This window comes from Microcebus murinus, chromosome 11, assembly GCF_040939455.1.
Source record: "Microcebus murinus isolate Inina chromosome 11, M.murinus_Inina_mat1.0, whole genome shotgun sequence".
In the NCBI taxonomy this organism is placed as follows: domain Eukaryota; kingdom Metazoa; phylum Chordata; class Mammalia; order Primates; family Cheirogaleidae; genus Microcebus; species Microcebus murinus.
The window spans coordinates 26,837,328-26,853,538 of NC_134114.1; the positions used below are offsets into that span (position 1 = coordinate 26,837,328).

Consider the following 16,211-nt stretch of genomic DNA (forward strand, 5'->3'; position numbering starts at 1 on the left):
AGGCTTTGGCCTAAGGGAATATTGTGGCTGGTTGATCTTCTATGCAGACCACTAAAACTTTCTCTTTGCTTTCTTATTTTTATATTTCTTATATTTCAAGTGTTCACTGGAGTAGCACTTTTAATTTCCTTCAAGAAGTTTTACTTTATATTCATAACTTGGCTAACTATTTGGCACAAGAGGCTAGCTTTCAGCCTAGCTTGGCTTTTGTCATGTCTTTCTCCCTAAGTTTAATCATTTCTAGCTTTTGATTTAAAGTGAGAGAAGTGTAACTCTTCCTTTCATTTGAACACTTAGAAGCCATTGTAGGGTCATTAATTGGCCACATTTCAATATTTTTGTGCCTCAGGAAATGAGGAGGCCTGAGGAGAGGGAGAAAAATGTGGAAACAACCCGTCTGCGGAGCAGTCAGAACACACGTAACATTTATTGATTAAGTTTGCCATCTTACATGGATGTGGTTTGTGGTGCCCCAAAACAATTATTATTTGTGGTGCCCCAAAACAATTAATAATTGTTACAATTATTAATTGTTTTGGGGCACCACAAACCACATCCATGTAAGATGGCAAACTTAATCAATAGTAACATCAAAGATCTCAAATCATCATAGAACACCATGGCAGATGTAATAATAATAATAAAGTTTGAAATATTGTGAGGATTACCACAATATGACACAGAGCGAGCATATGTTGTTGGAAAAATGGTGCCTTTAGTCTTGCTTGGTGCAGGCTTGCTACAAGTCTTCAATTTGTAACATATGCAACATCTGTGAAGAGCAGTAAAACAAGGTATGCCTGTATGCTTCTAATGTAAGTTTTAGTATCCAGTAAAATTTGAATTAAGCAGAACACGACAGGGACTCTTGGTTAATCAGATTATTAGGTTGGTGCAAAGGTAACTGTGGTTTTAGCATTGTTTAAATTTGCTTTTTGATCTTGAAATACATTCTATAAATATAGTTATGTTTTACATCATTTTAATGCACATTTCTCTCTTTATTATTTTTATTGCTAATGACTTATTACTTGTTGTTTATTTTATATGTTTTTAGACTGTGGAAATGGTATTAGACAAAAAGCAAATTCGAGTGATTTTCTTATTCGAGTTCAAAATGGGTCATAAAGCAGCGGCGACAACTTGCAACATCAACAACACATTGGGCCCAGTAGCTGCTAAAGAACATACAGTGCAGTGGTGGTTCAAGAAATTTTGCAAAGGAGACAACGAGAGCCTTGAAAATGAGGAATGCAGGAAAGACCAGACCTCTGATCTTGAGATATTGTCAATTTTCCCGAAGGGAAAATTTCCCGAAGGGAAAATTATTTTCTTTCTTTTTTTTTTTCTTATTTTCTTAATAATCCTCATCAGGATTTCATTATTTCAAAGAATAAACTTTTTATTTTTTAAATTTTTTTCTATTGATTTTTTAAAATCAATTTCCTTGATTTCCACTCTTATCTTTGTTTTCCTCATTCTACTTACTTTGTGTTTCATTTGCTTTTTATTTTCCTGAAAAGTTCATTAAATAGTTATAATAGTCTAAAATTAAGTGCTTACTAAACTATGGATGACTGTGGACATTATAACTAGTGAAGCATGAGGGTGGCTTGAGTAATCAAGTAAGCTTTTGTGAGCCCTGTGAAAGGATCTGAGATGGCTAGCAAGTATTTATTGTGGACTTTCTAGATCCATCTGCCTAGAATACTATATCACAGGTCCAGTCATCTTAATTAAAAAAAGATATATTAGAATCAAAAATCATTGGAAGACTCTGGAAGGTTAGGAAATAGTATGAGGAGAGACTATATTATCTATTTCATCTTAAATGAGCTTTGATAGTTTGTAACTTTCCAGAAATTTTATCAATATCATTAAATACACTGACATAAATTTTTCAGAGTGTTTCATTACTGTCTTTAAATGTCTGTAGGAGGTATAATGCTGTCTCCTCTTCCATTCCTATCACTGGTAATTTGTGTCTTCTTATTTTCTTTCTTTTTTTTTTTCTTATTTTCTTAATAATCCTCATCAGGATTTCATTATTTCAAAGAATAAACTTTTTATTTTTTAAATTTTTTTCTATTGATTTTTTAAAATCAATTTCCTTGATTTCCACTCTTATCTTTGTTTTCCTCATTCTACTTACTTTGTGTTTCATTTGCTTTTTATTTTTAGCTTCTAAAAATGAAGGTTAATATCATTGATTTTATTCCTTTATTCTTTTCTCAGATAAAATTTGAATTAATAAATTTGCTTCTAAGATTTGCTTAAGTGGTTTCTGACAAATGTTCTGCTTTGTTGTATTTTCATTTTCATTCAACAAAAAATATTTCCTAATTTTACCAGCAATTTCATCTTTGCCTTATGGGTTATTTACAAGTGTATTGCCTAATGTACAAATATTTGGGGATTTTCCAGTTATAGCTCTATTTTGATTTTAATTTAACTCCATTGAGTTCAGAGAAATTACTCTGCATGATCTCAATTGTTTTAAATCTATTAAGATTTATCATTTTTTAGGAATGTTCTGTACTTGAGAAAATATATATTGTTGAGTGTGGTGAATTATAAATATCAATTGTGTTAATTTGGTTGATAGAGTGTTTAAGTTTTTATATCTTTAATGAAGGTTTTGGTCTGATCTATCAATTACCAAGAGTGAAGTGTTAGAACTATCCTTTTTTATAGTTTTAATGTTAATTACAATTGTATATAATTTTACTTTTCCTTTACTCCTACCAGTGTTTGCTTCTGTTATAAGGGGTATGACAAATAGGACTTTTATGTATTCTTGATCAATTAACTTTTTAATTTTATGAAGTACTCCTCTTTATTTTTAGTAACACTCCTGTTTTAAGTATACTTTGTCAGGAATTAATATTGCTACTTCAGCTTTGAATAATGTTGCTATGAATGATACTTTGCTGTGAATTATGCTATAAATATTTTGCTATAAATGATATTTACATAAGATAGATTTTTTTCCATAATTTTACTTTTAACTTATATGTGTCTTCATATTTAAAATACATTTCTTTTAAAAATGTATAGCTGGTGTTGATTTTTCTGAATTTAATTTGATAATCTATGCATATTAATTGGACTGTTTAGTTAATTTATATGCAATAGAATTATTTATCCAGTTGGATTTAAGTCTATCATATTGCCACTTATTTTAAAATCATCTCACTTTTTTCTTATTTCTTGTTTTACTGAATTTTTTTCCTCCTTTCCTACAATCTGTTGACTGGAGTATTTGCTTAATTTTCCATAATTTCCTTCATCAGCTTTAACTATATCATTTAAAAAAAGTATTTTAGTGGGCTGCATTAGAGATTAAATATGTAACCAAAATTTATTAATATCTACCTTGGATTTATATTATAAACTACATTAAGTATATTATAAGAACAATGAGAAAATTCTACTTACTCCCCCTCTGTCCACATGCTATTTTTGCCATATATTTTATTTCTACATATAAGCACTAAGATACATAGTTATTAATATTTATTATTAATATAATAGTTATGAATATTATAGTTATTAATATTTTGCTATTAATAATTGCTTTAGTCAATTGCATTTTAAAAATATAAGAGACAAGAAAAGAATCTTTCATATTAACCCATATGTTTCCCATTTATAGTGTTTTTCCTCCTTTTATGTATATCTGAGTTTCTATCTGGTATCATTTGCCTTCAGCCTGAAGTTTTTACCATGTTTACAAAGCACATATCAAATATTCTCAGCCCTACTTAGCTGAAAATTTCTTTATTTTGCATTCATTGTTGAAAGATCATTTTTGCTGGATATGAAGTTATAGGTTGAATTTTTTCTTGTTCAATTTTTAAAGCTACTCTATTATTTTCTGGCTTGCATTCTTCCTTATGACATCAGTTGTCATTCTCTTTTCTCTTGTAATGTCTTTTTTTCCTGTATGCTTTTAAGGTTTTCTCTTCATTTTTATGCAAGCTTCATTTTTATGTAATTCGACAAATTGATATTTGACAAAGTACCTATGTATAGTTTTTCTTTGTGTTTTTCCTATTTGGGTTTTGTCAAGTTTGGAGTTTTTTAATCGATGCTTTTCATTATATTTAGAAAATGGCCATTAGGTGTTCGAATTTTTTTTCTGCTTCAATCTCTCTTTCCTTTTCTTCTGGGCCTTTAACTACACATTAGACCATTTAATATTTTCCACAGGTCACTGAAACTCTGCTTATCTTTTTTTTTTTTTTTTTAGACTTCTTACTTCTTTTTTTTTTTTTTTTGAAGTTGAGGTTTTTTTTTTTTCCTTTTTTTTTTATTTCGGCATATTATGGGGGTACAGATTTTAAGGTTTCAATAAATGCCCATTTCCCCCCTCCCCCCACAAGTCTGAGTCTCCATCATGACCATCCCCCAGATGGTGCACATCTCACTCATTATGTATGTATATACCCGCCTCCCTCCCCCCTCCCACCTGCCCAATACCCTATTACTGTAGTACCTATGTGACCACTTAGGTGCTGTTCAGTTAATACCAATTTGCTGGTGAGTATATGTGGTGCTTGTTTTTCCATTCTTGGGAAACTTCACTTAATAGTATGGGTTCCAGCTCTAACCAGGAAAATATAAGATGTGCTATGTCACCATTGTTTCAACTTCTTACTTCTTATGCTCTAGTTTGGATAGTTGTCCTACTTCAAGTTCATTTATTTATTTATTTTTTTATTATACATCTCCAATTTGCTGTTAAGTCCATCCAGTGAATTTTACATTTCAGCCAAAAAAGTTTTCAGGTGTAGACTTTCCATCTTTTTTTTTTCTTTAATAACTTTCATCACACTGTAGGGCTCCACATCTGCTCATGCATTACATTCATGTTTCAATTTATACTTTTAAAATATTTATAATATATTGTATATAGCTGTTTACTTTCTTTGTCTGCTAATTCCAAAATCTGTGTTTTCCCTGATTTTATTTTGACCATTTTCTTTTTCCTGGTTGTGATTCCCTGTGTGTCCCTGCTGATATGCCTGACACTGTAGGTGCTACACTTTGTTAAGAGTCTAAAATTCATTGTCTTCCTTTAAATATTAATTTTTCTTCTGGCAGGCAATTAATTTATTATATAATCAACTTTATCTTATTAGAGTACTGTTATTTTTAGAGCATGTTAGCCCTTACACTGAAGTTAAAGTGTCCCTATAATTAAGAAAAACAACAGCAACTTTTTTTCTGTGTTTTTACCTAAGTGCTCTGAGTGTTCAGTGTGGATTCTCCACTCTGGCTCTTTGACACTCCAGTGACTCCTAGCAATGCGCAACATACAGAATCTCCATTTAGTTTTCTATCCACCTGTGCATGGGTATCTTTGTAGTTGGCCAAAGACTCAAGAAGACCCCAAGATAATTTCTAGAGCGCCTTCTGAAGATAGCTTCCTCTTCTCTATTATCTCATTCACAAAATTCCAGCGGTCTCAAATTCCAAGCTCTGTTTCCTCCACCCAGATAAAGCTTTACTCTTTGGTGTCTACTTCTTTAATCCACAGCCAGGAAAATTCTACCAGGAAGAAATCTGGGATTCTTGTGCACTATCTGTCCATTGCCTGAAAAGCTGCTTTACATATTTTTCCAGTTTTATAATTGATTACTATTATATAGTGAGGTGGGAAATATGATAGCCCTTATTCCATTATGGCCATAACTGAAAGCAGAACATGGAAAGAAGCAATTCCCATGTTCACACGTCCTTTTGTGATCACCTATTTTCTAAACAGAGAGAAACTGGACCCAACTTGTAACACAAAAAACAAGAAATTGTACAAAACATAATGCATAGATGCTAAAATGAATGGTACATGTTAACAGTCCTATTGACATGCACTGATTCATGCCACAGGATTTAAGTGAGCATTTTCATGGGCACCATTCTAGATTCTTAGTGTGAGAAAATGAAAAACAATCTATGTATTCAGATATCCCAGATTCTACTATTGCATCTCTGCCCACTGGAGTCATGAAGAAAAGGCTATCAATAAGGACTATTAGTGATAATTTTAGAAAAGAAATCTGACTTGAATTAAGGGGTAAGCTTTGGTGCCACTGGCTGGAAAGAATAAAGAATTAGCATGATATATTGTTATTCATGATGGAATGTGTGGAATCAGAGATTCACTAAGTAGAACAGAGCCAGTTCCTGGAGGATCTGGAAAGTCTGACATATAATCTTCCTAGGAAATCAGGAACCACTGCAGTTTTATAAGGTAGGGAAAATAGCAGGATAAAGGAAGGTTAGTGTGTCACAAGTATTCATATACCTACAGGATGAATTGTTGTATACATGTGGGACATTGAAATCATAATAAAGATTTTATCAAGAGTAGAATTATAGGGGATAAAGACTTTCAGGAATTATTCAACTCATCAAAATCCTGATTCTCTGGAAAATGTTTTTATAGGGAGAAACTACAATAGAGTTAGTTGCAAAACTTGACACACATAGACATTCAATGTGCTGAGAAGCATAACTTGTGAGCGATAAGGATGTGCACCCTGTCTGCAGAAGTCCAGTATTGCTGTAAAAATAATTTGATTATAGTCACCAAAGCTGAGAGGACTTACTAGCAATGTTTAATTTTGTACTGGGGAAGGAGAAGGTAAGACATAATTTGGAGGTCCAAATTTAACACATAAAATTTAAATTTAATAGATTTAACAGAGTGGGTTGTCTCTTCTGAAAATTTCAACATGGGAAAATAAAGGATTAGAGCAAGAATTGTGATAAAAGTTTGGCTCATCTGTCTCAGGTATATAAAACATAGGACTCAATTTTTCTTACATGGTACTAGTTTTTTGTTTGCTTTTGTATAAAATCTGATTACCTTCTAAGATTAGAAATTGAAAGTTTACCATATTTAAATTATTGACAATACACAGAAAGATATACTTTCCCCCCACATACACACATTAATATGCACACATCCATGTGTAATCACACAAACACATACACACATACAAATATGTATAGCCATATAGCCCAAGCAAAAATGTTTCCAAGAAAACCTTACATATATTTAACCTTTCTACATGCAATGCCCTCTGACATTTTTTATTTAATTTTATTCTACATTATTTCATTTATGAAGGATTATGGCACAAGTCACAGTGAAGGAATTACATTGTCTGTTAAGAGATCAAGCCCTGTGGTTGGTACACACTGCTCTGGTGGAGTTCATGGAAGTGTTTAGAGCAGGGCTTTCGAAATATAAACTAGACCTGCCGCATGGGATGGACTAGAGGGTAGGAGACAAGGAAACCCAGTGGTTTCCTTGTGGTTATTATGGGCACTAGGGCGATCACTTGTGGAATCAGTGATCACTCACTCATGTCAAGTGAGCAAGGCCATTGTAAAACATTCTGAGAAATAATGAGAGAATAATCTAAGGCAATGAGATGGAAAGTGAAGAAATGAATGCAAGATATGTGTGGAGGACCAAATGAAACTTTTGAAAAATCTCCCTATGAATTTCTATTTATGTATGAATAAATATTGAATTTTTCATAGATGGAACCAAAGAAGTTACATGAAAAAAATTACCTCAGAAACTTTTGAAATATTATAAGCATATCTAAGCTACTCAAAATTCAGCCAACCAGTAATGCAATGCAAAAATTCATACAGCCTTAGGAGAAAAGGAAAGATACATTCATTTAGCATCTAGTCTGAGCCAGGTATTAACATATGTATTTTCTTATTTAATCCTCACAACTCTATGAAAAAAATATTGATATCCTTATTTTACAGGTAAGGTAACAGGTTCAGAGAGGTTAGGTAGTTTTTCCAAAGTCAAAAAGCTATTTAGATCAAAGCACACATCTGGACCCAGGTGTGTCTGGTTGCAAGTTTGGGTTTTATTGATAGTACAAAATTCCATTTTAAAAAATGTTATAATTAATTTTTAAAAAATAAGGTGTATTTTTTAATAAATTATATTCAGTACAAAACACCACTTTTCAAACCAACTTTTGGTCTCACAATTATACTTTATAATCCATTCTTGATTATTTACAGAAGATAAGTAAAGGTTTATAATTCAAATGACAGTCAATACTTTAAAAAAGAAACCTTTTATTTAGTTTTATAATTGCTATGATAATTATAATCAGATGCAGAGATTAAATATTCTAAAATTTTTATTAAAAAACAATAAGGAATCCATCTCGGAAAGTGGTGGGAAATTGTCCATTTTTTAAATGTCTTCCAGCTGATTCCACATGGAGTAACAAACAAGCCATGTATTATATTAATGCAAAATAACAACATGAGTAGTGCTAGGAACCTTACCCAGAGATGGGATTTTAATGAGAAGCCAGTAGATTTAATCTTACACTTCAAATAACAGCTAAAGTAGAAATTTCCAGGGAAAAAACCCACATAGTAAAATGCATGTATTTCAGTAATAGCACAACATTTTCATTGATATTTTAATGTCAGATCATTTTTAAGTTGGATGCTTTAGGAACTGAAATGAGTATCATGCTCTTTTTGTGAAATGATTGATTCTGCCTTTTATTTTCTTGTAAAGTGTCTGCATCTTCATTTATCCAAATCCTGTATATAAATTCCTTTTCCAAAATACCACGTGGGCAGACTATGTTGTTCTGAGCTCAATTCCAAAGAGGAACAGTACAAATAGCTCTTATGTACAAGCAAAAAACAACCAAATAATTCCTACAAGTAAGCAAAGAAGTATTTCACTTTGATGTGAGAATAAGAGCCCACACGTATCTATAGGTGTTTATGAGCCCAGTCAGCCTCTCCTACTGCGGCCGCCCCATGTGGTGCTCTATACGCTTCCCCAAAAGCAATTTTCTCAGCAATCCAGACAATATTAACTTCAGTCCCCCAGGTCCTACTGACTGAAATTATAGTTTGGAACCTCTTTCTAGCACTGGTCATCAATTTAAATATACCACCAGAATGACAACAAGCAGGAGTGCCTTAGAGGCCATTATTAGGTACGTACATATCCATTTCTTAGAAGCATCTTCAGGGATTAAGTGTTTCCAATAGATATAACTTTATGGCATTTATTCCTCAAGCTACAGGTGCTTTGTAGAATCTTATAATCTTTCTAATTTGGATAACCCTAGGATGAGATGTATTGAATATATCAGGCCCCAATTCTGTTGGCAATAAATCTCCCTCAGAATTCTAATTGTAGCCATGCCTGCTGAGTTGGGTTGATGAGGCAGTTCTGCCTGAACCAAAATAACCTATGTTTTTGCATGAGTTGTTAAAATAATAGCTCTGAACAGGATCATATCCTTCTTGGACTTCCTGAGATACTGTCAATAAGCATGGTTAGTTAGTTCTATAAAGTATATACAGGAAGGCAGACTGCTCTCTTGAGAAGTAATTTGGGGTTTACTGTAAGAACATATTTAAAACAGGACAAGCCGATCAAAATGACAATGTGTACCCACTAGAGGTACTGAGGAAACTTGTGTGATGCGAGGTTTAGAAGTTAAGTAAAGCCAACAAGGAAATAGTACTAAATTTTTATCCAACTGGACACCTAGATTAATTTCAGATCAATCTTAAGAGACATTGATTATAGTAAGATATTAATGTGATTTTTGACTACAGTTGAAAAGAATCATAATTTGGTGTATCCAGGGCTCATTGAAGAAAATTCCTAGTATTTATGACACATACATACATACTATTATATGTTATTTATTATACATGTCATGTATAGAAAATATATATGTATATATCATTTTACTGTTAGATCATTAAATATGAAATGTCTGATTTTGAATCAAAAGTATAGTTTATTATATCTAAAACAAGAAGCAGCACAATTAATCAAAGTACACCCCTGAACTATTGAAACAGTTTTGCCATCTTAGCAGTAGCTTGTTTGTGCCAGCAGCAAAGAAGCCTAGAGAGGGAGTAGCCATGAAATTGTTAAAGGTGTTTTCCACAGCTTGTTGAGAATTGAGTATTTTTCCTTCAAGAAGTGGTCCAAAGCCTGGAAGAAGTGGAAGTCATTTGGTGCAAGGTCTGATGATTATGATAGATGACAGAGAGTTTCCTAGTCCACCTTCTATAGTTTGAGCAGTGTTGTTTATGTGACATGTGGTTGAGTATTGTCTTGCAATAGGATTGGCCTGTCTCTCTTGACCACTCTTGGCTGCGTAATCATAAGTATCCTTATCATTTCATCCAATTGGTTGCAGTAGACATTCACTGTAATCAATCAACCAGGTGTCATTTAAGCTATAGTAGATAGTATCAGTGATGAACCACCAAACAGACACCATTAGCTTTTTTTGATGAATATTTGGTTTTGGACTGTGTTTCAGCACTTCCTCTTTATCCAACTGTTGTGCCAATACTTGCGATTATCAAAAATAATTCATTTTTCATTATATGTAACAATATGGTATAGAAACGGTTTGCCTTTATGTCTTGACAGCAAAGAAAGGCAAGCTTCGAGATGATTTCTCTTTTGATGCTTGTTTAACACATCGACTGCCATGTAAGTTGTATTTAACTCAGGCTAGTTTTGAGTCCTGGGGGCCTACTAAAGCAAAACCCTGCAGTTGGTTCACGAAAATCTTACTTGTTGGTGTTCCTATTGTTACAATTAATATTGACAATTTAATTGTAAAAATGTGGATTGTATTGCATATAACTCATTCACAGAAAACAATAACAAACAACAAGTTAGGATTGTTTTGTTTTAATAAAACACCGTGGCCCCAGAGAAAATTTTATTTTCTAATGTGGCAGTCAATGTGTTAATTCATGTGGAACTCATCTATCCAGCTTCTTTACCTTGCCGATATGTTTCAAATGGTCCAATATTGATGGAATAGTAACGTCAAACCTTACTGTTAATTCAAGTGTAGGTTGAGATGGATTCGCTTCCACTACAGCTTTCAGCTCATCATTATCCACCTTGGTCTCAGGTCGCCCACATGGTTCATTTTCAGCATTAAAATCACCAGAATGGAACTTCTGAAACTAGAAATGTACTGTGTGTTCATCAGGCACAGCTGTATGCATTGCATTGGTTACACAACAGAATTTATATTTGAAAATAACACTAATTTTTGACTTATCTGTGGTTTCATAAAAATTGCTCCAAAAAAATTTGGAAGATAATCACAAACCAAAACATGCATTTAAAAGATTGAAGATGTATCTTCACAATAATAATAAAACAAGAAGTGTCAAAGTGAAATGTCAGAGATAGCAACTGTCAAACTTTGTCCTTAAATAAAATGGACATTTCATACTTAATAACCTAATATTATTCCATGTAAACCTTTTGAAAATACTAAAGAAATTTTTTTTTCTGATACATGTTAAAGAGAGTAAGGAAGATTTTATTCAAGGTACTACTGCAATGGGGTTTTACAGTGAAGGAGAGAGAGCAAGCTCAAGTCCAAATACAAGGTAAAGTGGGGATTTATATCTGAATTGCGGGGCGGGGAGGGTCCCTGGATGAAAAACTACTAAGAGGAAACATTGGGGTCAAGAGGATTCTGGCTAAACTGATTTGATAGGATTCAAGATGCCCACTTTCATCACTTTTATTCAAAATTAAACAAAAGCCATAAACCTGAAGGCAGGACAGAGTGTTAAGGCATGAGGAATTGGGTGGGGGATGAGGAATTTGAATAGATATCCAGAGTGGGGGGTTCTCACTAAATTAACCCAGCTAGATTCTTGCTAACACTGAACTCAGCATACTAAGGACAAGTACAAGGTCAGGATTTCCTGGAAGAGGAGACTGACTCAGGTTTGGTCAAGGAGGTTTTGTCAGAAAACAATTTTGAAGTAATTGCTCAAAAGGAAAAACTTACCAGAAAAAAAAATTCAGTAGCATTTCACCTCTAAAAACAATATAGATATTAGTTATATTAGTTATCCTAATATATATAATATATATATCCTATCCTATCCTAAAATAATATATATATCCTATTGTAATTAGGACATTAGTTATCCTAATTTTGACTTCTGCCACCACTGCCAACAAAAATTATCAAGTGCTTACTGCATGTCAGGTACTGTACCAGGTCTGGGAATAAAAAGATGAATAAGATAGATTTTGTCCTTGCCAGGGCAGCTCATACACTATAGCAATTAAACCTAACAATTTGTAAATCAATAACAAACTGCTATTAGAAAAAAAGCTTAAATATGGTTTCTTTAAAAGACGAACAGAAAAAAAATCTTTAACTGAGACTCTCCTTTTATCCATTAACTGCAGAATACACATTGTTCTCATCAGTACACAGAACATTCTTCATAGAACATATCATAGGCCACAAAACAAGTCTCAACAAATTTTAAAAACCAAAATCAGATCTTAGACCACAATGGGATAAAACTAGAAATCAATTTCAAGAAGAACTTTGGGAGGTATACAAATACATAGAAATTAAGCAACATGCTCCTGAGTGACCACTGGGTCAACAAAGAAATTAAGATAGTGATAAAAGAATTTCTTGAAACAAATGAAATTAGAAACACAACATACCAAAACCCTGTGGGATACAACAAAAACAGTAGTAAGAGAGAAGTTTATAGCAATGAATGCCAACATCAAAAAAGTAGAAATATTTCAAATAAACAATATAAGAATTCACCTCAAGGAACCAGAAAATTAAGAACAAACCAAACCCAAAATTAGCACAATGAAAGAAATAATAAAGATCAGAGGCAGAATTAAACAAAATAGAGACTGAAAAAAGTACAAAGGATCAATGAAATAGAAAGTTGGTATTCTGAAATGATAAACAAAATTGATAAACTGTTAGGTAGGCTAACCAAGGAAAAAAGAGAGAAGACCTGAATAAACAAAATCAGAAATGAAAAATGACACACTGGAACTGACACCATGGAAATACAAAAGATCAATAGAGACTATTATGAACAATTGTACACTCACAAAGTAGAAAACATAGAGAAAATAGATAAATTCCTGGAAACACATGACCTCCCAGGGAGAAATAGAAAACTTGAACAGACCAATAATAAGTGGTGAGAATGAATCAGTAATAAAAAGTTTCCCAACAAAGCAAAGCCCAGAACCAGATGGATCCACTACCAAATTCTACCAAACACACAATGAATAACTAATACCATTCTTCCTGAAACTGTTACAAAGTATTGAGGAGGAGGGAATTCACCCTAACTCATTCTTTGAGGCTAGTATTACCCTGAAGCCAAAATCAGACAAGGACACAACAACAACAACAAAAGAAAACTACAAGATAATATTCCTGGTGAACACAGATGCAAACATCCTCAACAAAATATTAGCAAATCAAATTTAACAGCATATCAAAAAGATAATACACCATGATTAGGTGGGATTTATACCAGGGATGAAAGAATGGTTTAACATATGCAAATCAATATACCTGATTCATCACATCAAGAGAATGAAGGACAAAAACTATATGATCGTCCCCACAGATGAAGAAAAAGCATTTGATAAAATTCAATACCTCTTCATGATATTGAATTCTTCATGACTCTCAACAAACTGGGCCTAGAAGGAACATTCCTCAAAATAATAAAAGCCATATATGACAAACCCACTGCCAATATCATACTGAATGGAGAACCGGTAAAAGCATTCCCCCTAAGAACTGGAACAAGACAAGGATGCCCACTTTCATCACTTCTTTTCAACATAGTATTGGAAGTCCTAGCCAGAGAAATTAGGAAACAGAAAGAAATAACGGGGATTCAAATTGGAAAAGAGGAGGTCAAATTATCTCTGTTTCTGATGATATGAGATTATATCTAAGATAATATAAAGTCCCTAAAGACTCCTCCAAAAGTCTTCTAGATTGAATAAATAAATTCAGTGAAATCTCAGGTTACAATATCAATGTACAAAAACCAGTAGCATTTCTACACACCAATAACAATGAATCTGAGAACTAAATCAAGAAGTAAATCCTATACAATAGCTGCAAAAAAATAAAATACCTAGGAATATATTCAACTAAGAAGGGGAAATATTTCTACAAGGAAAACTATAGAACAATGATGAAAGAAATCATAGATGACACAAATAAACAAACAAAAAAACATTCCATGTCCACGGATTAGAAGAATTAATATTGTTAAAATGACCATAGTGTCCCAAGCAATATACAGATTCAATGCAATTCCTAACACCAACATCAATTTTCATAGAATTAGAAAAAATCTTAAAATTCATATGTAACCAAAAGAGCCCAAATACCCCAAGTAATCCTAAGCAGAAAGAACTGGAGGTATCATATTACCCTATTTCAAATTATATGATAAGGCTACAGTACCCCAAACAGTTTGAGACTGGCATAAACATAGGCAAATATATCAATGGTACAGACTAGAGAACGAAGAAATAAAGCCATATATCTACAACCAACAGATCTTTGACAAAACAAACAAAAACAGACACTTGGGAAAGGACACTCTATTCAATAAATGGTGCTGGGAAAATTGGATAGCCATATGGAGAAGAATGACCATATACAAAAATTAACTCAAGATGCATTAAAGACTTAAATGTAAGACTTAAAACTATAAAAATTTTAGAAGATGCAATAGCTGGAGTAATGAAAAAAAATTCTAGAAGGAAACCTAGGAAAAATTTTCTTGACATTGGTGTACGCAAAGATTTATAGCTAAGACCTCAAGAATACAGACAAGTAAAACAAAAATATACAAATGGAACTTAATTAAACTAAAAATCTCCTTTACAGAAAAAAAAATGGGCAAAAGACAGCAACAGACATTTTTCAAAGAAGACATACAAATGGCCAAGAGGCATATGAAAAAATGCTCAACATTCCAAATGATCAGGGAAATACAAATGAAAACCACAAGGAGATATCTTACCTCAGTTGGAATGACTACCATTACAAAGACAAAAAATAACAGATGCTGGTAAGCATGTGGAGAAAAGGGAACTCTTATACACTATTGGTGGGAATGTAAATTAGTAAAACCACTATGGAAACGAGTATGGAGATTTCTGAAAAAACTGAAAATCGAAGTACCAATCTAGCAGTTCCACTACTGAGTATCTAGAAATCAGTATAGCAAATGGATAACTGGACTTGCATGTTTATTGTAGGACTATTTACAATAGCAAAGATAGGGAATCAACCTAAGTGTCCATCAACGGACGAATGGGTAAAGAAAAGTGGTATAATGGCATACTATTTGGCCATAAAAAAGAACAAAATCCTGTCATTTGCAACAACATGTACGGACCTGGAGGTCATTAAGTTAAGTGGAATAACCCAGCCACAGAAAGACAAACACTGCTGTTGTTACTCATATGTGGGAACTTAAAAACTTGATCTTGTGGCCATAGAGAGTAGAATGATCGATTCCACAAGTGGGGAAAGGTGTGTGGGTGGAGAGGGAACTGAAGATAGGTGGGTGAATGGGTACGAACTTAATTAGATAGATGAAATAAATTCTAACGTTCAGTAGCAGGCTAGGGTGATCTATTGTATATTTCAGATAGTTGTAAGAGAGGTCTTGAAATGTCACCAACACGTAGAAATGAAAACTACTCAAGGTGATGGATAGTCAAAATACCCTAATTTGATCATTATACATTCTATGCATGTAAAAAATACTCACATTTATCTTACAAATGTGCAAACTATTATGTATCAATAAAAGAAAAAGTACTCTCTTTTTCTTTCTGCTCATCTAAGAACCCCGCGCTGGGTCCACAAGGCTTGCCCGCCAGGCTCTTCGCCAACTTCTCTAACGGCCCCGCCCGCGTCCCGCCCTTCGGAGCGCCCTGCGCTTGCGCACGCTCAGGTCTTACCGGCCAGCAGGGGGCAGGCCACGATTTTCCGTCCCCTGCGGCTGAGCTCTGGCGTCCCTCTTCTCTGCGCCTTTCACCCAGTTCTGGCCAGGATACGCTTCCTTAGCAACGGGTTGCCCTTAACAACGGGAGGACGCGAGCACTAGCTTTAGGTCTGAGGCGCTGGCCGAACCATGTCGGAGATCCTGTGCCAGTGGCTCAACCAGGAGTTGAAGGTGTCCCAGACCGTGAGTGAGTGACCACGGCCGGGGCGAGGGGGAGGGGCGAGCGGGGCGCGCAGCCCGGAGCGCGGGGCGCTGATGGAAGGCGGCGGGCCAGGCGCGAGCTGCCTGCGGGGTCGGCTGCG

General features: G+C 34.0%; 1 protein-coding gene and 1 long non-coding RNA gene across 5 annotated transcripts in view; one reads left to right on the forward strand and one right to left on the reverse strand.

The window, feature by feature from the left end:
- The window catches only part of LOC105855449 (uncharacterized), a 41,872-nt gene extending 25,916 nt beyond the window's left edge, over positions 1-15,956 (reverse strand). The window contains exon 1 of one of the 2 annotated variants that reach the window (XR_001146628.3): positions 15,866-15,956. This is a non-coding gene — a long non-coding RNA (uncharacterized LOC105855449). Of the gene's footprint in view, positions 1-15,672; positions 15,821-15,865 lie in introns of those variants that run through there. The other variant, XR_012921670.1, reaches the window with a different exon arrangement.
- A 30-nt stretch (positions 15,957-15,986) lies between these two features.
- SPEF2 (sperm flagellar 2) overlaps positions 15,987-16,211 on the forward strand; it is a 173,285-nt gene continuing 173,060 nt past the window's right edge. For all 3 annotated transcript variants that reach the window (XM_012736419.3, XM_076007964.1, XM_076007966.1), the window contains exon 1: positions 15,987-16,096. In XM_012736419.3, the coding sequence (XP_012591873.2) occupies positions 16,039-16,096 (58 nt within the window). In that variant the 5' untranslated portion in view covers positions 15,987-16,038. The remainder of the gene's footprint in view (positions 16,097-16,211) is intronic.